General features: G+C 46.8%; 1 protein-coding gene across 4 annotated transcripts in view; it reads left to right on the top strand.

Annotated features, from left to right (window-relative positions):
* The first annotated feature begins 12,050 nt into the window (after nucleotides 1-12,050).
* Nucleotides 12,051-23,649, top strand: part of DOP1B (DOP1 leucine zipper like protein B) — a 96,851-nt gene continuing 85,252 nt past the window's right edge. For all 4 annotated transcript variants that reach the window (XR_008422416.1, XM_053903090.1, XM_053903089.1 and 1 more), the window contains exon 1: nucleotides 12,051-12,234. Coding sequence is in view for 3 of the 4 variants with exons in the window: in XM_053903090.1 (XP_053759065.1) it covers nucleotides 12,097-12,234 (138 nt within the window). In the remaining variant the exon portion in view is untranslated. The remainder of the gene's footprint in view (nucleotides 12,235-23,649) is intronic.

The following is a 23,649-nucleotide window of genomic DNA, read 5'->3' as shown; positions in this document are numbered from 1 at the left end:
GTAGTCGGCTTCATTTTCTGTCGACTAGAATCTCCCTGTGAGAAAGCGGGTCTCGTCTAGAATCGGGCCGAGAGATTTTATTGTGCCCAGACTCTAACCTGAGACAGAGAAGAACCTGGTCCAGTGGTTCTCCAGTGTCAGAGGGCATCACAATTACCTGGAGGGCATGTTAAAACGTTGCTCAGAACTGGGGCGCAAAGATGTGCACTTCTGACAAGTTCCTGGGTGCTGCTGGTGTTGGTCGAACGAGAGCCCTCAGGGCTACGGAGCGGGCTGCAGCCATGTTCCAGCAATCCCATGCTGTTTCTAGGTTGTTGACTCTTCGACGATGTGATTCCTCCTCCATTTCTATTGTTCTGCAATCCTGCTTTGTACCACATTCTGTTTCATTATATTTGGGCACATTTGAACGGGTTCTTACGAAGCAGTATGGCTTGAAGGACTCAGGAGGAATGTCCTTTTTTTTCACTGGGATACAATTTCTTCCATACTGGGTTTTTCACTTGGGGTTTTGCATTCTGTGTTCCCAGAATGTTTGCAAAGTTGCCCTGCCCCTTCTTTCAAATTGTCCCGGCATAGGCAACTTTGTGCAGACCATCTCTGCTCTCGCAGAGACAGATGTCTTCTCCCTGACCTACCTGTTCCTGCTCCCCTACAGCCCAGGGTGATTCTTGAGCCTTCCTGGGCCTTTTGTAGTCTCTCCGACAACCAACTCCACATTCACTGCTTCCAAATGGGACTGGCTTTGTAATCAGCCCCCTTGGTTCTGGTTATATCCTGTAGAAGAAGGACTTGGAGACTAAAGAATCTTACGAAAGAGACATACACTCGTGAGGCAAGTTTGCTAGGGCGTCAAGACCTCAGAAGGAATGGCTAGCCAAACAACAGAAATGCAACAGGTGCAAGATGGACAAATGACAAAGGAAAGAAACCACAAATTTACCAAGTTTATGATGGGTTGTTCATGGTGAGATACACCAATGTTATCACCTGATCATGACCACAAAGGTCACATCATATCACCTGACAACAGCATTGCAGAAATAAGATGATGCTGGCTTCCATTTGATAATAAGTACAGGATGGGAGTACTCAAGATTTCCCTCATTTGGCAGACCAGGACTACTCAGGTAACCCTGTTACGTCTGGTCTGTCACAGCGTGCAAAGTGTTTCTTCGTCTTGACTCTCCAGCGTAACGAGGCAGCATGGCAAAGTGTCGTGTAGCTCTGACAACCCACACCTCACTTCTTCATCCACTTTGGGTGGAGGACATCTGAATCCCACCCAGATTACATCTCACTTCCTTTAGCCATCTCTGTATTGCCTGATTAAACCCAGCTTGCTCTTACATTCATCTCAGACCGTAGCTCCTAGGACATTTTTAATGCCTTCTTGTCTGGCTCTAAAAACATTTTGATGGTTTTCAATGTGTTGCCTCAATAGCTTTCATACTCTGGTCTCCCTCTGCAGCCAGCCTCCAGAACGCTGCCAATGGCAGGCAAGAGGTCTGGGACCATGGAGCACTTTTAGGTTCTGCCTAATGGGGTCACAGACAGGAAATGCACAAGTAAACAGGCCATTTCCTTTTATTTCTTCTCCCTTTTTTCTCTCTAGCCAATCACCTTGACATTTTGGGATCAGTGTGTAGCCTGCTTAAAAGACCCTTGGTGGTAAACTGCTGACCAGAACGGCGTGTCTCATTTTTTTATGGAAAGGTCATAGGGGACCATTATTGGATGGTCTGCCCAGCACCCTCCCCCGCTGCTTCCTCCCATGTTTGCAGCTGCAACAGCCACAAAGTGACTTTGCCCTGCTAGCCTCTGTTGACTGTTCCAGCTGTAAGCCTGTCTCCTGAAGAGGAGGAGCAGCTGGACTGCATCAGGAAAAGCTCCGAGCTGTTACTGTGAGTGGCCATGCCTCACACCATATGGTTGAGGAAGCAGAGGGAACCAAGCATAGCCTGAAAAGGAAGCAACCAATTCTCGAGGGACGCACTTACAAAATGGCCCCAAGAGAGACTGTCCCACCTCCCCAGAGTGGCATCCCTTAGCTGGCCTCAGGCTATTCCTTTCGTTTTATTTTAGAGAGAGATTGAAAGCATGAGTGGGGGAGAGAAGCAGAGAGAACGTTAAGCAGGCTCCATCTTTAGCACAGAGCCTGAAGCGGGGCTCGATCCCACGACCCTGGGATCATGACCTGAGTCAAAATCAAGAGTCAGATGCTCAACTGACTGAGCCAACCAGGTGCCCAAGAAATGTCACTTTCCTTAAGCTAGTTTGAATTATGTTATTGCTTGAAACAAAAAGGAACCTAATACATGTGCATGAAATATTTCATTGTGGGCTGTAGTGAAAAAAAAAAATTAGGCTTAGAATCAGAAGGGAAAAAAGAAAAAAATTCATGAGTTGAGAACCATGGCATACAAGGCCATACGTCATGCTCAATATTTACCCTACATTGTTTTATGTATTTCTCATGGCAGTTCTTTGAGATAGGTATTAATATCATTTAAATGAGTCATTATCATTCAAATAAGGAAAAAAGGCTTGGAGAAATTGACTAACTTGCCCAAGATCACACAGCTAAGAGCCAAGAGCCAGGATCATATCCAGGACTAAGGCCAGTTCCTTGGCTTTTCTTGGTGCCAAGTGCTTGGCACATCCAAGTTCACTATGAGGAGTCTAGAGACCAGGGCAACTCCCTCGGTGTAAAAATTAAGGGGGATGATATATCAAATCTAAGTGATTTGTAAGCCATCTGGTTATTAGATCCCTAACGTAGCCTTTGTATGAACTTTTCCATAAGGTAGGCAAATGAAATATGCTTTAAAAGTGGCATATTTTAAGTGGATTATCCCATTATGTGTGTTTCTTAGGTACCACATTGAGCCAGTGACCCTCTCTGAATCAACGTCTCTGTGACATACTTTCCTAAGTTGACACATGTGTGTTAAGCCCGCATACAGAATCAGCTGTAGGCCTGGCCTTTGGGCTTCTCCCTCACCTACTGAGCTGCAACAAGGATTGTGACAGACCGAGATGCTGAACGGTGATGTAGTGTGGAGATGAAATGGGTGATAATGACGATCCTGACAAAGGTTTACTTGTTACTGCAAGTCAACCACAAAGCAGGCACAACATCAAATACAGAACTAAGCAGGACTTTAGATGGGATGGAGTAGAATCCAGTTTATAGCAAAGACAGGGTTAGAGGATTACCAGTATTTGCATATGGAAACTCTGAACGTGTTTACCTCCCCAATCTCTCTACTAGGTAGGCCAGCCTGAGCCACAGAATGTAGTCACCTCTGATATATAACCCCTTCTTTATTATCAGAAGGGGTAAGGATTAAGGTTCTGATTCAAATGAACTCTGAAATGCTCTGATTAGAGCATTATTATGTGAGGAACCTGCTCTATTTATATGCCTTAAACAGATGAATACACCTAAGTAGACTTTGAAGAGTGACGACCTGACCCATGAAAACAGAATTTGTGGGGGAATAAACTTTCAAATCTTAATACTTGTACATTGACTATCAATCCTGATTATCGATGAAGTTGTTCTTTTAAGGGTTTATGATACTTCAAACTGTCAAAGCTAATTTAACTTCCCACACACCTGGATTTCTTTACGGATAGGTGACACAAAAAGGCAAGCATATTATTTAATGTGTAGGACAAAGTTACACATGGTGCTTTTGACATGAATAGACTGGTTCTCTCTTTCAATGGGAAGTACAAGTAGTTCTTTCATTATGAGTTAAATGCAGTATGGAGTGTGGCTAGGATTTGAGGAAACTAAGACAAAAAAACCCACCTCACCCTTTGGCATCTGTTTTTGTAAAAATGGAGTTTCTCATATCTTCATCAGGAAATCAATTTTCATGAAAGTCTTTTTTTCCTACTCAATGCTCTACCCTTTAGTTTTCCTCGGCTTCCACTTTAAGACTATTCCTAAAATTGACCATTAGAGAATTGACATCTGGGGCCCTTGGTGTATGGCCAATGTAGATGGAATCAGAATCAGAAGCCTGGGTGGGCCAGGGGTGGGTTCAGCGTCGCAAGCTATAAATATATTCTTGGTGATTTGGGAGAGGTGGCAGATCCCTTTGGGAATCTGACACAAACTATATACCCTTTTGCGGAAACATATACACAAAATGTTCTGTACAATTTTGAAGTGTGCATGGACCTCCGAACTCTTTCATGACCGCCTAGCTTTTAGGAGCCCCAGACTAGATCTGAAAATTCCTTAAGGGACTGTCAAGGGTTAAATGATTGGCGGCCTGTGCAGAAATGACTACCTCACTCAACAGGTGCCACTGGTTTGATTGGCTGGGAGCCCCAGCTGGTGCAATTAGGATGCTCAGGTGAACTCTGCCTGACTCCCATCCTTAAGGTGCATCTGGCCCTGCAGGCGTTGGGCCAGGTGGTGGGTCTGAACTGTCCAGGTCCGAAGGCTCCTAAGGATGACAGGAAGGAGTTAGACTTTATCCGGAAATATTAATGCTCTTTAGGCTGAGGTCTCCTTTCTGAGCCAGAGCCCACGTAAAGGAACTCATTACAAAAATTAACTTCCTCACCTCTGATGCCGAGGGCCAGAAAAGTGCGGCCTCCGGGGGTGGGGGCGCTTTAACCAGGGTCCCCGAGCCTCCAGAGGCCCCAGCATGTATGGAAAGGTTCATTTCATCTCCTCGCAAAAGGTTTGGGTGTGGCCCCGACGGAAAGGATGGGGTGAGCCAGGTGCCATCGGCCCCAGTCTTTTGGGCCCCCGCGGTTCTCCTTGTCTGTAACTACAAAGCCCCTCCTGGGGTACGCTGATTCACTGACCGAGGTTCTGGTGTGGCGGGGGAGCCCCAGGTGAAAGCCGAAGCCACCCCGCCCACCGGAGCAGGCCTTCCCCAGAGCAGACCCGCTGCGAGGGCGGCAGTTAGTCTCTGCTACTCAGAGCGACGCCCACCGCCTGGAAGCTGCGGAAGACCGGAGGCTGGAGCCCCGAGCTCGCTAGTCCTCGCCCAGGACCCGCCCCCTCACGCTAAGGTACCGCCTCCTGATCCCGCCCCCCGGATCAAAGGCCCGTCTACTGCCTCTGACCCCGCACCGAGGGCTCGCCCTTGGTCCCGCCCCGGCTCCGCCCCCGCGCGCCGAGGGCCCGCCCCGGCTCCGCCTCCGCCCGCCATGACCACGCCTCCATGCCGAGGGCCCTCCTCACGGTCCCGCCCCACCGCCTGGGGCCGCGGCCGCTCCGGCTCGGGCGCGGTGCTTCCTCCGCGGTGCCGGCTCCCGACTGAGCCGCAGCGGGCCGCTCGCTCTACCTGCCACAGCCCGGCCGGCTCTTCCGCGCCGCACGTGGGCGCGCCCGCCGACCAGGGACGCCGCCGCCGCCGCCGGTAAGCCGGCCCCGCGCCCTCGGCCGCCGGGCGAAGCCCGGGCGCCCCGGGCGTCTCCTCCCGCGGGCCCTGGGGCGGCGAGGCGGCGCGGGCGTCCTCCCCCCGGACGCGCAGGGTTCGAGCGGCGCTGTGGGGGCGGTCCCGGGGCGAGGGGAGCCCCCCGAGCGCGGCCGGGGCCCGCGGCGGGCGCTGCGGCAGTGCGGGGCCGGCCCCGGCGAGGCCGCGCGTGGGCGTGGGCTCCGGCCCGGGACCCCCGGGGACACCCCGAGGGCAGGGCGGGGTCCCCCAGTCTCCCCGGCCCTCTGCGGCGAAGGAAGTGCGGCCAAGTCCACACAGGGCCGGTCCGGCCTCTCGTCGGGCAGGTGGAGGTCAGGTGGGTCACCGCCCGCCTTCCCCTCACCTCGGCCGGCGGACGACGCAAGCCGCGCCTTTGTTTGCTTGTGCCGTCCTGGTCCGGGCGGAGGGCTAGGGACTGAAATCTTTGTAAACTGAGGGCTTTCCTGATGAGGGAGGACCCCAGAGTCTCCTAGACTGCCCCAAGACAAGAGATCCGAGCCGCAGTGCGAGCGCTCTCCCCGCATCCTGGCCCCGGAGTCTTGCAGGATTGCCGCCTGCGGCCGGCGTGGTTGGACCTTTAGCAACAACTAGGGCTGCTTAAGGAGACTGTTAGCCGCAGGTGTTTCCCTAACCTGGGACAGTTGCTCAATATTTGGAGAAACCTTTGTAGGATTTTTTGGTAAGGCGATGGAGGCCTTCCCCCCCCCCCCCCCCCCCCCGTCCCCAAAGCCCGCTCCTGTTAGGGTCTTAAATTTTTTCCGCTGCAATTTAATTACCACTCTGAAAGACCGAATTCAAAATAATGTGCCCCAGAGTTGATTAAACCATTGGCAGAAGAGTGTTTCCGTGCTGTAGACTAAGGGTCATTATCTAATGTTCTTGCAAGAGGATGGCTATTTGTCCTTTTTCACTCTGGTTTCATCTTATTCCCATGTTCTTTCATGTAAATGTCTTTACGGTTAACTTCCTTCTCATCTGGGCAGTTGATTTTTTTTTTACCTGAACTTGTTTTTCTAAGAAATTAGGAATGGAAAAGGTGAGAGATTTCTTGCTGACATTTTCGATTTTAAGGCGGCTACTTCTGGTCAGATGTACTTGTTTATATGGTTATTCCTTTGTGTATTTAGTTGTTAGTAGTCTGTGGGACTCCATCAGTTTTACTGAGCTGAGCCTCTCACAGGAAAGGTACTCAGGATACATTGCAAGAGCATTGTCAAAAGAACTATTTGAGGGCTGAACTGTTCATTTTACTTGCCGCATAACGTAGTAAAAGCTGTGTACCATTATGCTGACCTGAACTGGATCCCTAACTCTGCCAGTTGGTTGCTGAGGGCCCTGGGCAGTTTTTCTGATTCCCAATATCCTCATCTTGAGCAGCATCAAGATAATGCCCATCTCCTCGGCTTCTGTGTGTTGCATAAGATAAATGCATGCATAATGATGGATTTACTGAGCCCAGAAGGCTTGTGTAGTAGCATAGTATTGAATGCCCATATTTGAAATAAAGGAGTTTGCTTGAATGCCTCTTTCCAAACCTCCCATCTGTGCTTTTAGTTACACCAGATAGTACTTTCTTCATGTAGCCAGCCATGACATTGAACTGCTCCAGTTACCTGCTCTTACCTGGCCAACCCCTTCTTTGCCAGGAGCAATGGCGCCACATCCTAAACACGAACCTGATCGCTGACCGAGGCTCTCTTCCTACTAACTAGCCGCCCAAACCTGTGGACTTTGAGGACTCCTCTGCTGGTAGTTGGGCTCCCTCTGTCCTTTCCTTGTGCCATTGTTATGTCGGCACACCCTCTGTCCCTGCGTGGGCCACCTTAAACTGAAATTATGTGTTTAGGTATTTCCTCTTTCAGTTATGTTCTGAACTATGAAAGGGGAACCCTGGTTTTTTCCATGTTTCCTTTCCCTGTACTTAGACACTTAATATAGTGAACAGACTATGTATGGAGTTTTGCAGTGGTTCAGAGACGCTGGATTTCAAACCTGTAAATTTCCTGGGGAAAAAACCCAATTATGGTTTCTTTGGGTGTACTAACTCCTTACTCGGGAAAATAAAGTACCATTTCTCATTACCATCCTTTAATATTTTTAAGGAGTGTGATGGCTAGTGTTTCAGAAAAAGGGACAAGCCTTCCCAAGGAACAGTGGGCAATTTTACTGTGTGCGTTGATACACGTAGTCCAGTATATTTTTGCAGAGAGCCACAGAATGTGCAAAGGCTCTGTGATAGGCTGAGTTAGCTCTAGAACAAGCAGAGTGCCTCAAAGAGAGATAGATGGAGCCTTGTAGGCCATGGGGTGAGGGGTGAGGAAGTTTGGATTATGATAAGCTTAATGGGAAGAGTTTAAACATGGTGGGGATGTAGGGGCACCTGGGTGTCTCAGTCGGTTAAGCGTCCGACTTTAGCTCAGGTCATGATCTCACGGTTTGTGGGTTTGGGCCCCGCATAGGGCTCTGTGCTGACAGCTCAGAGCCTGGAGCCTGCTTCCGATTCTGTGTCTCTCTCCCTGTCTCTCTCTCTGCTCCTCCCCCACTTACTCTCTGTCTCTCTCAAAAATAAACATTAAAAATAATAATAAACATGGTGGAGATGTACTGTAAAGTATGTTTTAAGAGGATTCTTGAGGTGCTATGTGAAAATGCATTGGAGAGGGGCAAGAGTGAAGAAGAAGCGTCAGGAAATACCTGCAAGCTTGTAGGGGAAAGGTGGCTTCTTGCACAGTGGTGCCACGGGGATGGAGAGCAATTGAGGCCACAGGTGTTTTGGAAGAAGAGGAGTCAGGACTTGGGTTGAGTGTGGCAAGTGAAGAGAAGGAAGAATCCAGGATGATGTCAGAGGTCTTGTGAATGGTGGGGCCACTTTCTGAGGAAAGGAAGACTGGAGAAGGAGCATGTTGAGCAGGTCGCATGAAAAGTATAGTTTCTTTGGGGGGGCGGGCGCCTGAGTGGCTCAGTCAGTTAAGCGTCTGACTTGGGCTAAGGTCATGAGCTCACAGCTAGTGAGTTAGAGCCCCGTGTTGGGCTCTGTGCTGACAGCTCAGAGCCTGGAGCCTGCTTTGGATTCTGTGTGTGTGTGTCTCTCTCTCTGTTCCTCCCCCACTTGCACTCTGTCTCTCTCTCTGTGTCTTTCTGTCTCTCTCTGTCAAAAATAAAGACTAAAAACATTTTTTTAAGTATAGTTTTTTTTAAGGTTATTTTGAGAGAGCGTGTGCGTGCATGTGCACATATACACACACGTGCATGCACACACACACACACACATTAGCAGGGGAGGGGAGAGAGAGAGAATCCCGAGCAAGCTCCACACTGTCAGCACAGAGCCAGACACGGGGTTTGAACTCACAAACCATGAGATCGTGACCTGAGCAGAAATCAAGAGTCGGACGCTCGACCAGCTGAGCTACCCAGGTGCCCCAACAGTATGGGTTTTCTTAAAGACAGCTTTATTGAAGTGTAATTTACAGATCATAACCTTCATTTAAGGGCACAGTTCGGTGATTTTTAGTCATTCACAGAGTTGTGCAACCATTGCCACAATCCAGTTTTCGCACTTTTGCTTTACCCCAGGAAGATCCCGTGCCCAACAACTCCCTGTTGTTACTCCCTTCCCTAGGAGGCCACTAATCTGCTCGTCATCTCTGTAGCTTCACCTATTCTGGGCATGTGGTATGAACAGAATCATCCAGTATGTGACCTTTTGTGCGGCTTCTTCCACCACGTTATGTATTTCTCAGGTTCACCTGTACTATGGTGTATATTAGTACTCTGTTCATTGTATGGCTTGACTGTATTTTGTTGATGGATGTTTGGGATGCACTAAGGCTGAGACACTATGCCTCATCCGAGTGGAAGAGTCAAGCAGACAATTGCATGAATTTGGACCTCAGAGGGGAAAGTTTGGGCAGGCATTATGAATGCATGGGTCATTAGCTTAAAGATGGTATTTGCCAGATGACCAGGGATAAAGAGAGAGAGGACCCAAGGCCTGGTACCAGGACATGCCAACATTTGCAGCAGGTAGAGGAGGATCAGCCTGCAGAGGAGAAGGAACCACAGAGAAGGAAACCCACTCAAAGCTGGTGGGGCCAGAGGAGTGTGTGGGCTGAAAGGAGGCTGTTTTGAAAAGGAGGGAGTGGTCTGCTACACAGTCCTCCTGAGTGGTAAAGGCCCACTGACGTGAGAAACTTGAAAGTTGTGGTGGCCTTGGGAGCTCAGAGTGGGCCCAGAATGACCAGAAAGTGAACTAGCAGGTATCATGGGATTCTTAGAACTTGGCCAAGGCCAGTAAATGAAAGATCCAGGCCTCAAGAACATTTCGTATCTACAGTTCAGTTTCTTTCTCTTCCTTCCTTCCTTCCTTCCTTCCTTCCTTCCTTCCTTCCTTCCTTCCTTCCTTCCTAGTTATTTATTTGAGAGCAAGAGAGACGCTGGGGGTGGGCAGGTGGGAGGCATAGAGAGAGAATCCCAAGCAGGCTCCACATTGTCAGCATAGAGCCCGACGTAGTAATCGAACCCATAAGCTGTGAGATCATGACCTGAGCTGAAACCAAGAGTAAGATTCTTAACTGACTGAGCCACCCAGGCTCCCCTACAGTTCAGTTTCTTTCATCTGTGGTTTTGCCATTTCGACTGACTACATGTGACTTTGTTAGCAAACTCACTATGGCATTTTCAGTATATTTAATTACATCACAGTGCTCTACATTTTATTCTCTTTTCAGACTACGTACTAGTGACTGTTAGCCTCGTATATCAATCAGGCTTGATCGTGTTTGGTTGTATCACAAAATGTGATTCAACGGTGGCTTACATTATCTCTTCTGTGCAGAAAACATCAAGTCCAGAGGCAGAGTGTCCAGGCTTGACGTGATGCCTTCTTAAAGCCATCTCTGGCCTCAGCTGCTGTGTCTTTCCACTTACCCACAAAAGTTGCACACTGTGGGTGGTGGTTTCTTCTTGGTTGCCACACGTGGCTTCACCTCCAACATTAAACCTTTGTTCCAGGCAGAAAAAAGGGCAAGAGTGAAGGGCAGGAGGCCCATGCCAGAAGAGTCTACCTCCTTTCAAACCGCCTTCCTGATGGCCCCACCACCAGCTTCTACTGACTGTTCACTGCCTACAACTGTTAATGGCCACCTAGCTGCAAGGGAGGCGGGGAACTGTTAGCACTGCCCCGAGCAAACTTAGTGTTCCCTTAGTATGGAAAAGGGGACAAGGAATTTTAGGGTAGATGCCTGCCATACTTTACATAGATCTTAATCAGATGAAGGCCAAAGAAGGAGGGCAAATCAGAGCCTTAAGGCAGCCTTTTTGAGAAAAATGTCGAAGTAAGGAACTTGGTGACTTCCAACATTTCCGTATCTTGTGGAATAGCTTTTTTTTTTTTTTTTTTTTTGAAGGTTTATTTATTTTAGAGAGAGAGAGCACGAGCCGGGGAGGGACAGAGAGAGAGAGAGGGAGAGAGAAGATCTGAAGCGGGCTCTGCGCTGACAGCAGTGAGCCCAGTGCGGGGCTTGAACTCACAAACTGGGAGATCGTGACCTGCGCCGAAGTTGGATGCCAAACACAGGCACCCCTGGAATAATATCAGAGTTGTTATTTATTTGAATAGACTGGTAGGTTGACCTACAGATTTTTTTTAATGAAGAAAAAAAAAAACAAAACTTGACCTAAGCACGCATACGTTATAGTGTTTAAATGACAGATATTTCCACAAAGTCAAATCAGTGCAGTATTCTGTGTTATTTTTTGTTTCCTTTTGTCGCACTGAGGATAAAAAGAAGAGGAGATGGTTGCCATTGGAGCTGGGATTAGACCTTAAAGGTCTCAGGCTTTATACCAGCTGCAGTGGTTCATACATAATGAATGCATCTGGCCACAGGGAAAAATAAAAGAATCCGTCAAAGAATATACAAAGGCGAGGAGAGTAAAATGGTGATTGCTTGGGCCCTGGTGTCACCACCCTGCGTCCAGACTCTTCACACTGAGGCATGAAGCTGTCAGGGCAGTGCCTGGCTGGGGAGATGGGTGGGTAATTGGAGCTCAGTAACCGAACAGGCACATGGTGGATTTCTGGCAACACTGGGGTCACATACTGCATTCTTACACCCTTATTGTTTAAACTTTTCTTGTTTTTTCCATCAGACCTTCCTCTAGAATATTTCCAATCCTCTAACATAGTCTAGTCGAAAAGGACTAGATCACTAAAGAGGTTGTTCTGGGTAATAGCATTGACCTGCTTTTTCTTAGCCTTCATAAATGCCCTTCAGTGGGAAGGGCCGCCTGCATTCAGAATTACCGGTGGGCAACAAGGTTGGTTTGCCGCTTTGTAAGTTTCACTCCTAGAATTAATTTTGTCAACTCAGGAATCCTAGCATTTTTGCTTCTTTTCTGCTCCGTCCATTTGTCTCCAGAATCCAAGAGGGCCGGAACTGTTTATCTTTTATCTACCACAGTGCCTGGCCCAGAAGCCTTGCTAAATATTTGAATTGGATTGCTGAGTACGTTTGTGCACAGTAGTGTTTGTGGACGCGTGTCCTCTGTAGCTCTGGGCTGGGAACGCTTTGTGTCCTTGGGTAGCTCCCTCATTTATTTCTTAATTCACTTTTAGATCCTTTCTCCACTGTGAGAATGTAAGATGGATCCAGAAGAGCAGGAACTCTTAAATGATTACAGATACAGAAATTACTCCTCAGTGATTGAAAAGGCTTTAAGAAATTTTGAGTCCTCAAGTGAATGGGCGGATCTCATATCTTCACTGGGCAAGCTCAACAAGGTAGGTGGGGTGGAGACTGGATTGCATGGGGGGGGGGGGGGACACCACTGTCTTTTATTATTTCAAGAAATTACCTTTTTTAAAAAAAGATCTTATTTTTTTTTTTAACTTTTATTTATTTAAGTAAGCTCTACACTCAATGTGGGGCTTGAACTCAAGACCCAGAGATCAAGAGTTGCCTGTTCTACTGACTAGGCCAGGCGGGGAATTATCTTTTTTTGTTGTTGTTACACAACATGTTGATTATAACAACTAGGAAGTACTGATAAGAAAAACTACCCATGTTAGAGAGGGAGGGAGCCAAAGCATAAGAGACTCTTAAAAACCGAGAACAAACTGAGGGTTGATGGGGGGTGGGAGGGAGGGGAGGGTGGGTGATGGGTATTGAGGAGGGCACCTTTTGGGATGAGCACTGGGTGTTGTATGGAAACCAATTTGACAATAAATTTCATATTAAAAAAAAAAACTACCCATAATTCTGTCACCCAGTTACCTGCTGTTATCCTGGTCAGTATGCTTACCTCCTTTTTTTTTTTTTTCCCTGATAATAGAATTATACCGTGGATGTAGTCAATGGAATAGCTGAACAGTCTCTTTCTCAACTATATTTACATCTAAACAAGATAAACTATAAAATTGTCCAATCAGTTATTCAAAGACGAATTATTTTTCAGGTATTACTTAGGATTTTTATGGCTTTTTCTTTTTCAGTCTACTTTTATGGCCATTTTTACTGCAGATTGTCAAATTTTGGTCTTCCATGAGTTACCATCAATATTGAAATCTGCCCAGAAATTGTGAGTGTGTTTGGACTAGGAGAAAAGGGCCAAGTCTAGGAAGAGCAAAACTGGTCGCATGCAGGTTTGACCTTGTGTCCTATAGATGGGACCACTGTATGTTCCCATCCTGCCCAGCAGGATGACCTAGTAATGCCCAGTGCTTCTACTGTAGGTAGAAGATATTTGGGCTTGAAGGTGCCAATCCCGGGCTCCGTTGCTGCCTGGCCGAGGCCCTTGGCCAGGATACCTGAGTTTGGAACCCTAGTGCCATATGGGACTTGAGAGATACCCATACCTACTCTGCAGATCTCCACTCACCAGGTCACACACACCAGGGTCCTCTAACGAAGAGAAAGAATTGACCTCTGCAGGGAATGCAGGAGGGGTCTGGGGAGGGAGTGAAAAATTCCAGCAGCCTGACCATGATTACAGTCCAGCTAGCAGTCCAGCGCCGACTACCAGAGAGCAGCTGTCGGCCTTCACAGATGCCTGTCAGGCACAGTGGAGGTAGGCAGTCGTGACAGGTAGTGGCCGGGAAACGACGTTATCTCTTTCAAGGTATATTTATCACTTGTGAATGCCACGGCTGGTGCTTGCCGGGATAACTAGGTGTAATAACACAGCAGATAAGAGCTGGAGAGTTCTTTGGCTGTAGAGCTCTGACTGTGGAATGTGCAAGCTAAACACAGTAGTCACTGTCATTCATGAAGGTGGGTCTCCCTTTAGGGGAAAGGGAGAAGCGCTGGAATGGGATTTAGGCATATTCAGGTTCTTCTAGATGTTTCCATAGTTTAGTGCTTGAGTCTCCTGGAATCTAAAAATAGCATACTTATTTTGGGACAGGGTGTGTCCATTATTTTTTGTTGCAGTAAAATTGACATAACCTAGAATTTGTCATGTAACCATTTTAGAGCTTACAGTTACATGGCTTTTACTACATTCGCAGTGTTGTGCAACCATCACCACTATCTAATTCCAGAAGGTTTATACCACCCCGAGAGGAAACCTTCCCCATCCCCCCCAGCCTCCCCACACAGGCCCCGGCAACCACTAATCTACTTTCTGTGTCTATGGACATTTCATGAAAAATGCACACATACACTGTCCTTCAGTGTCTGGTTTAACTCAGCCTGTTTTCAGGGTTCATTCATGTTGTAGCATGTGTCATTGCTTCACTGACTTTTGTGGCTGAATAATACTCCATTGTATGGATAGACCACATTTTGTGTATCTGTTCACCTACTGATGGACACTTGTGTTTTTGCCTTTTGGCTCTTACGGATAGTGCTGCTGTGAACATTTATGGACAAATTTTTGTTTCAACATCTGTCTTCATTCCTGTGGGGTATAGAGACCTAGAAGTGGAATTACTGAGTCACGTGGTAATTCTATGTGTAACTTCTCAAGGAACCACCAGACTGTTTTCTGAGGTGGCACCAGTTTACATGGCCATTGGCAATGGTTGAACATTCCGGTTTCTTCGTGTCTTCACCAACATTTAGATTTTTAAAAACATTTTGATGATAGCTATCGTAGTGGTGTCTCATTGTGGTTCTGATTTGCATTTTCCTAATGACCAATAATTTGGGTATTTTTTCACGTGCTTATTGGCCATCTATATACATATAAAATATATATGTATATTTGTTTGTTTATTTATTTATTTGTTTATTTATTTGAGAAAGAGACATAGGGAGAGAATCCCCAGCAGGCTCCACACCATCAGTGCCGAGTTCAGTGTGGGGCTCAAACAACGAACCGTGAGATCGTGACCTGAGCTGAAACCAAGAGTTGGACGCTCAACCGACTGAGCCGCCTGGTCGCCCTTGTATGTCTTCTTTGGAGAAATTTCTGCTCAAAATCTTTGCCCATTTTTTAAAGTGGGTTGTCTTTTTGTTGTTGATGTGTAAGAGTTCTTTACATATTCTGGATACTAGGCCCTTATTGGATATATGGTTTGCAAATATTTTTTTCCCATTCTTATGTTGTCTTTTCACCTTTTTGATGGCATCCGTTATGCAAAAACTTTTTAGTTTTATGTAGTCCAAGCTATCAACTTTTTCTTCTGTTGCTCGTGCTTCTGATGTCATATCTGAGAAACTTGCTGAATCCCAAATCGTGAAGATTTGCCCCTGTATTTTCTTCTGAGAGTTTTACAGTTTTAGATCTTATGTTTAGGTCTTTGATCCATCTTGAGTTAATTTTTGTGCATGGTGTGAGGTAAGGCTCCGAGCATATTCTTTTGCATGAGGAAATCCAGTTGTTCCCGCACCATCCGTTGAAGACACTGTTCTTTCCGAGGGCCTTGGAACCCTTGTTGAAAATCAGTTGGCCATAAGTTGGGTTTATGTCTGGACTTCCATTTCTTTTCCATTGACCTGTCTATCCTTATGCCAACACCACACATTTCGATTACTGAGGCTTTGTAGTAAGCTTTGAGATGGGGGAATGATTTTGTTGCTCTTTGTTGTTCTTTTCACCGTTGTTCTGGCCGTTCTGGATTCCTTGAAATTCCATATGCCTTTTAGGATCAGCTTGTCAGTTTCTGCCAACAAGCCTGGTGGGATTCTGACAGAAATTATATCGACTCAGTAGATCACTTTGGGGAGTGTTGCCATGTGAACAGTATTAAGTCTTTGAGTCCATGAATATAGGATGTCTTTCAGTTTATTCAGGAACATATGCATTTTGAGCTAGGTAAGATAATAAACTTGGTAAGTACAGTTCTCAAGCCACAAGGTAGTCCGTTAAACAAGCCTCGTTTCGATATGCCTGACAAACTTCCTAAAATGTTTAATCGTTTTAACCCACCTTTTATTATTATTTTTTTTTAAGTTCATTTATTTACATGATCTCCATTCCCAACCTGGGGCTCAAACTCACGACCTTGGGATCAAGAGTCATTCACTCTCCCAACTGAGCCAGCCAGGCGCCCCTTAACCCACCTTTTAAAATGCAGGTTATCGAGTAGAGATGAACCCTTTTTGGAGGAGCTTTAAAAGCACTGGCTATTCATTCGGTAACTATGGGAGTCCCTGCAACGTGCTAGTACTGTCCTAGGTGTCAGGGCAGAGCAGAGAACAAAACCAAGACTCTGCCCACACCGGGATCAGGGGAAAGCTGGATAATAAACAAAATATACGGGCGGGTAGATAGTGATGAGTGAATGGGAACAATAAAGAAGGGAGGGGACGGTGAGTGTTGAGGACACGTTGTGATAGTAAATGGGGTCTTTAAGGAAGGCTTCGTTGAGAAAGTGCCCTTTGGCTAAGTGTAGAGGCTCTCGTGTGTCTGAGGCCAGTGAGGTCACAAAGCAGGCGAGGGATGGGGAAAGGGTAGTACACAAGGCTATAGAGGTAAGGGGTGGGGAGGGCATCCAGTCTTGTAGGTCCTTTAAAACTGGAGTCTGACAGTGGCCACTGAGTCAGGGACTGCGTGGGGGAGCCCCGGAGGGGAGTTGAGTGAGTAGCGTAGCCCGGCTTAGCCCACTGGAGCCGGCTCCAGTTGCTCTGTGGGGGCTAGAAAATGGGTAGGAGTCAGGCAAGGCAGAAACAGGGAGACCATTTAGGGGCCGTTGCTGTAACATAGGTGCACCAGTGGAGAAAAGTTTGGATTCTGATATATTTTGAAGGTGTAACAGGATTTGCTCATGGACTGGATTTGGGATACAAGAGAAGAAGAGGAGTCCAGTAGGATTCACAGGTTTTCTCCCAGGCTGTTGGCTTGAGAAGCCACAAGATGCAACGGGGACCCTGGGGGCGGGGCCCACTTCATGGGGTGAGCAGGGAGACCGAGGGATGGGTTAGTTTGATGTTTCTGGTGGATGTCCCCACGTGATGTCAGTAGGCAGGTGGATATGAGTGATAGTGAATAAAAGTTTCAAAAGACAACTTTTTGTTACAGTTGGTACCCAGTTCCATGTAACGGCTCTACTGTGTTTTCTGTGATCAAGCTTCCTGTGCTCTGCTGCTATGGATGATTAAGTGATGAGCGAGAAACTTGCAAGACATCAGTGGGATGAGGTGACACTGTCCATCTTTGCCTCAGCCCTGCCTGTGACAGTGGACATTCCTAGAGAGCATACTGTGTGCTAAGGACTTGGCGTGCATTATTTTATAATACTGTGTATCTGGAGATATGCTTGATCTCAAATTAAGAAACTTCTGCAGTATTCGAGCCTGCAAGCGCAGAGAGCTCAAACCCTGGCTGCCTGGCTGCAAAGCCCATGCTCTTGAGCTTTTTTTCAAGTCATTATCTGTATGGCTCACATAAGGGGGCAGTGATAACCTCTTTGCTGTCAGGGGCACTATCTTCATTATCCAGATGAAGTAGGTGCAATGAATTATTAAGACCCATTTTATTGATGAAGGCTAACTAACTTGCCCCATGTCGTACAGCTGCTAAGTGGTGGTTATGGGTTGAATTACGTCCTCCAAAAAAGATAGGTTCTCGTCTTAACCCCCAGTATCTCAGAGTGTGACCTTATTTGGAGATCTGGTCTTTACAGAGCTAATCGAGTTAAAGTGAAGTCACTAGATTAGGGTGGGCCCTGATCCACTTGGACTAGAGTCCTTCTAAAAGGGGGCAATTTGGACTCAGACACAGACATGCACAGAGGGAAGACCCCATATGAAAGTGAAGGCAGAGGTCTGGCTGATGCAATTATAAGGCAAGGAACACTGGAGATTGCCAGCAAACTTCCAGAAGCAAGAGGAGCAGTCTGGAGGTATTCTCCCTCACAGCCCCCAAAGGAACCAGCCAGCTGACACCTTGAGCTAGGACTTCTGGCCTCCAGAACTCAGAGACAATCTTCTTCTGTTGTTTAAGCCATCCAGTGTGTAGTGCTACGTTACAGCAGCCTTAGCAAAGTAATACAGTGGTAGAACCAAGATAGACCGAACACCTAGGTGCTGGGGATATGGCATTGAACACAAAGTTCATAAGGCTTTGTTGGCAGAAGGCAGACAGTGAATAAATATGTGATATCCGGTGCTGAATGCTAAGGAAAAATAAACCAGGGAAGGGAAGTAGGGTAGTGAGGAAGGAGGGTGGGGTGCTCTGATAATGTGACATTTGAGATTTGAGTAGAGGCCTGGATGCAGTGAGCAAGCTGGTGGGGAGACCATCTGGGGTGTGGGACTGTGTCCAAGGTACAGTAGGGGGTGGGTGTGACTGGAGTAGAGAGGTGAGAGGAGATGAGGGAAGAGAGATAGCTAGGGCAGATGACGGGGTTTTGTTCTGCAAGGGAGGAGAAGCCAGGTGACTTCTGCCTCGCCTGCTGGAAGAATCCTTCTGGTTGATGTGTGGGCAGTGAGCCCGAGCGCAGGAGCCTGCTGGGGTGGCATGGGCAGCTTTTGTGGTCAGATCAGAGTTACTGGAGGTTCAGGAAGTGCTGGATGTAGCAAGCCCCGATCAGTGTTGGCAGCTACCTAACTTCTGGGAGACTCACAACTGTATTCGGGGAACCTTAGTAGGAATTGATGTGAATAAGGGATTTAAGGCTGTGGTGGTGGTCAGGCTTCCTGAGCTCATGGGTGTACACAGAGATTCAGTGAGTAGATGGGTGATGAATTAGTAAAAAATGTTCATAATGCAAATGGAAGCAATATTATAGGTTAATAGTAAGGTTAGATCAAGATACTTTTTAATTAAGGTAGGTGATTGCTGGTTATAAAATGTAAACCGTAGACAGAACAGAAGGCTCATCTAGCTCCAGGCTTAGCAAATGAGGAAACTGAGCCCCAAAAAGTCTTGGTTTGTCAGACTGTCTTTGTGTTCTAAGTATATCAGGGTTTTTGTTTGTTTGTTTGCCAAACTTACAGTATGATTTTGAGATTTTTATGTAGTAGAAAAAGTTTATCTTTGATTGCTTTCAGGTGTATCAACATGAATAGGGTAGATTTTGCTTAATTGTTTATCTGAGATGCCAAGCCATCATCTTTCACTGATTATTTTTAGATAAATTTTAATTAACAGGCGGCATGTTGAGCTCTTATGAACCCAACCACTTGCCAAGCCTGGATTATGACTTTGATTATTGAAATGAAGGATAGTAGAAATGAATAAACTCTGGACATTTGAAAATCTTATCACCGAAACCTCTTTTTTAAAAACTTCATAATGGTCCTAAATGAAGCACCTTTTTTGTGGCTTTTTTTCGGTACCACTTTGTTTCACAAAATGGCCAGAAAGCAGGTGACACGAATAACGAGAAATATTATGGGTATTGTGATACGTTTCAGCTTCTCAAGTCTTATCACTTAATGATGACACCTCCTTGGTAAAGCACAGCCCCCCTGTGGCATCTCAGAATTAGCACTATTTGGGGAAGAATGTGGGCTGGAGATGGGAGACCTGGTGAACGTTTCTGGTCTACACTGAACTGATTAGCCCCGGGACCTCTTTTGCCTGGAAACTCGAGGAGTCTGAGCTGGATCTCGATTTTTTTTTTTAATTTTTTTTAATGTTTTTATTTATTTGTTTATTTATTTGTTTATTTTTAATTTTTTTTTTTCAACTTTTTTTTATTTATTTTTGAGACAGAGACAGAGCATGAGAAGGGGAGGGGCAGAGAGGGAGGGAGACACAGAATCCAAAGCAGGCTCCAGGCTCTGAGCTGTCAGCACAGAGCCTGACGCATGGCTCGAACTCACGGACTGTGAGATCATGACCTGAACTGAACCGACTGAGCCACCCAAGCGCCCCTGGATCTCGATTTTTACCCTAGTTCTAGTCAACTACTTTTCTCTGTTAGATCGTGTTAGTTCAGATAAAGCCCCTTTGGTCTGAGGTCTTATGTTAATCAGCTAAGGCTGTCATAGCAAAATCCCACAGGCTGGGTGACCTAACGGAAATTAACTTTCCCATAGTTCTGGAGGCTAGAAGCCCAAGATCAAGGTGCCGGCTGAGGTGGTTTCTTTTGAGGCCTCTCTCTTTGGCTTGTAGGCAGCCAACTTCTCACTCGGATCTCATGTGGTCTCTCCAGTGTGCATGTCTGTGTCTTGATGTCTTACAAAGACATCAGTCATATTGGACGTTCCCTAGACAGTCACATTTTGCCGTAGTTATCTTTCTAAAGTCCCTGTCTCCAAATATAGTCATACTGTGAAGTATTAGAGATTAGGGTTTCAACTTATGAATTTGGGGGGACACAATTTAGCCTGTAACAGGGTCTGACAATGAAGCACAGATTGTTTTTCCATGTAAATCAGTTTTTTCAAAAAGCTCATTTCTGATGGCATCCTGGATGGTTTTTCATCACATCCCTTATGGAACAGTAGAGCGTTACTTCCTTAATCTTTTTTTATTGCCCCACAATGTCGTGAAGAACTTCACTTCTCATATGCATGGTGATTCAATGTGTGCCAAGAACTTCTGAGTCACTCTGGGCCACCTTCCTGGCTGTCTTAGTCTGTGTGAGCTGCTATAAAGAAATAACCCCAGACTGGGCTTCTGAACAGCCAGCCTTTCCCAGTTCTGGAGGCTGGGAGTCAAATCTGGGCACCGGCAGATTCAGGGCCTAGTGCGGGCTGCTTCCTGGTTCACAGTGGCGGTCTTGCATCACCTCACCTGGCGGAAGGGGCGGGAGAGCCCTGTGAGGTCCTTTCTCTAAGGGCACTAACCTCATGAGGGCCACCTTCCATAGCCACCCCCACCCCCCATTAATACCATCGCACTGTGGGACACAAACATTCAGACTGTGACACTAATGATTGGTGTCCCATTTGACTGCACCTCACTAGCCCTGCACCAGTTTTTTCATAAGGGCTTAGTTGTGGGGTGTCTTTTTGGCGGGGGACATTGTCCTTTCCCACGTGTCTCTCTATGTCCTCCTCCCCAGCCTCTTCATGCTTCCAGTGAGATGTGGTTTAAATCACTGCTCCAGATCCCCTCTAGCCGGTGACCCGGGGTAGGGCCTCAACCCCTCTCAGCCTTCACTGTTTATGACTTGTAGCTCTGAGCCTGTGTGATGCCCGGTTCCTTCTTGTCATCTTACTTTGGGGGTCCCACGTGTTAGAGTGTGGTACCTCAGTTTGGGGCAGATATTGTAGTCATTTTCCAGCAACCTTCTGCTGCTGTGACCCTGGGGGTGGAAGTTGTCAGTTAAGTGTGGTGTCAGGGTCATATTGGAAAGATGTGGCCTGAGTGCCTTCTGGGAAGAGACCAGATTGAAAGCCTGTCTTTGGCAGTTACTGAATCTTCATGGGTCGGTAAACTAGAACGGGTGGTAAGCACAAGGCTCATTGGCTTCTGGCAACGTGCTGATTGTCTGGGCACCAGAACTTCGGTCCTGGAGACATAGCTAGCTAACAGAATGTCAGGCAGAGCTCCTGATCCTAATGTGAGGCAGAGGCTGCCGGGTCCTCTGCTGCTGTTCGGGCCTCCTTCTCTCGGTAGGTGACGTATGGGGCTCAGACGGCGTTGTGGCTTCTCACCCTCTTGCAGGTTCTCCAGAAGGGGCTGAGGATCAGCACAGGCGTCGCTGGTTTGGGCTTGTGGTGGCCGCCTCATGTGAGCCTCTTAAACACGTGTTGGCATGAGGCTGGCATGGTCCTTTGGAAAGAACATTTCTGTGCTGAAATCGGGAGGCTGTTATCCTTTCGATAATTTATAGCTAGGGTAGTGTATATGTTTTGCACGTGAGCAGAGGATATTTTTGCTGTTCTTTGAGGTCTGCTGGTGGGGCAGAAATAGTCCAGATTCGGGCAGGTGATTTGTTCCTCCAGCAATCTAATGACAAAAACCCATCTTGAGGGAGGGAGCGGGGAAGCTCATCTAGCAGAATTGAGTTTATGGACAAGGGTAAGAGCTTGTTGTCTGCTCACATTTTACAAATTCTGTCAAGAAAGTTATGAAATTAGAAATTTCCTGTCAGCCATTGTAAGGAAAGTGCTATGAACCGAATTATGTCTCCCCCAACCCCACCAACCTCGTACGTTGGAGGCCTAACCCTCAGTGTGACTGTATCTCAAAACACATCTTCAGGAGGTAATTGAGGTTAAATGAGGTCATTCATTAGCGTGGGGCCCTAAGCCAATAGGAAGGTGTCCTTCTGAGAAGAGGGACAGAGCGAGAGATGGCTCTCCCCCATGTGAGCACACAGTGAGGAGGTGCCCTCTACAAACCAGGAGAGCCCAGTCAGCCAGCACCTCGATCTGGGACTTGCAGCGTCCAGAGCTGTGACACATAAGTTTCTGTTGTTTGAGGCCCCTGGTCTGCGGTATTTGTTGCAGCAACTCAAGCAAACTAATGCAGAAGGAATTGAATTAGATGTGGCTATTTTTCAAAAAGGACAACTGATTGAACACGAATACCTATATTCAAGCTTGTATTTGAGCCAAATGCAGGCATTCCCATTTATTTATCTTTTTTCAAATGGTGTTTTCCTTTTTCCTTTCCTTTTTTTTTTTTTTTTTTACAGCTTTGTTGGCATGCGATAAACTAGATGTACTTAAAGTGTATAGTTTGATGAGTTTTGACACGTGTCTATCCCTGTGAAACCATCCCCACGCTAAGATAATAGGGTGTATCTGTCACCCCCAGAAACTTTCTCATGCCCTTTTGCAGTCTCTCCTTCCCTCCCATCTCTGCCCCCTTCTCTAGGCAACCACGGATCTGCTTTCTATCACTATAACGCTGGTTTGCATTTTCTAAAATTTTATATAAACAGAATCAAAGGGCATATACTCTTTATTCCCCGGTCTGGTCTCTGTCGCTCGGCAGAACTGTTTTGAGAGTCATCCAGGCTGTTGTGTAGATGGGGAGTTCACTCCTTTTTACTGCTGAGCAGGATGCCATGGGTATAAATCATTTATTTGCCCATTTTCCTATTAATGGACATTTGGGTCGCTTCCAGTGGATATATATTTAACTTTGTAAAAAACCTGCCAGATCGTTTTCAAGACTGGTCGTGTCATTTTTCACCCATTCGGCAGTGTACGGGATCTCCATATATTCCGTACTCTTGCCAGTGCTTGGTACGGACAGTCCTTAATTTAGCCGTTTTAGTGGGACTACAGTACTGGCTCCTTGTGGCTTTTGCACTTCCCAAAGAACTACTCATTAGACAGTACACGATCGCTGTAAATTTGTGTTGATCTTCTGGAAGCACAACACAAAGATAACCATAAGAATCTGCGCTATTTTATTGTATGTAATAGACAAAAAAGTGAAAGTAGCCCCCCCTCGATGGGGAGGGGTGGCAGAAGTCTAAGTCATGCCACAACAGGATGATGATGGATGTAGCCATCTGGATGGAGTAGTCTTACAGTCACCTGAGCGAAAAATGCTTATGATAAGATAAGGGGGCAAAAAAAAAAAAAAAAAGGGCTAGTTGACCAGTTCATCTCTAGCTCTAGTCTTGTATGTGGGAGAGAAGAAGAGAGAGAGGGAGGTTGTATGGAGGGGGACAAAGTCTGGAAGCCCTTTAGTGTGGGACTGGTTTGCTTCCAGTTTTTCCTGATTCTACATGAAGCTCTAAGGAACATCTCTCCCCACGTGTCTGTTTTTGCCAAGGTCCATCAAGGTGGGGGCAGGGTCCGTGTCAATGGGCGGGGAGCTCAGCCTTCGGACACATGAGTCTGTGTTCTGCTGATCCGTGTGTGTTGGTGCCAAAGCTATGCCCTTGAACCACCAT

This window comes from Panthera pardus, unplaced genomic scaffold (genome assembly GCF_024362965.1).
Source record: "Panthera pardus isolate Hobbes unplaced genomic scaffold, ASM2436296v1 HiC_scaffold_16, whole genome shotgun sequence".
Lineage (NCBI taxonomy): Eukaryota > Metazoa > Chordata > Mammalia > Carnivora > Felidae > Panthera > Panthera pardus.
Note: the sequence above shows the minus strand (reverse complement) of the source record. Positions and strands in the feature narration are given on the sequence as shown.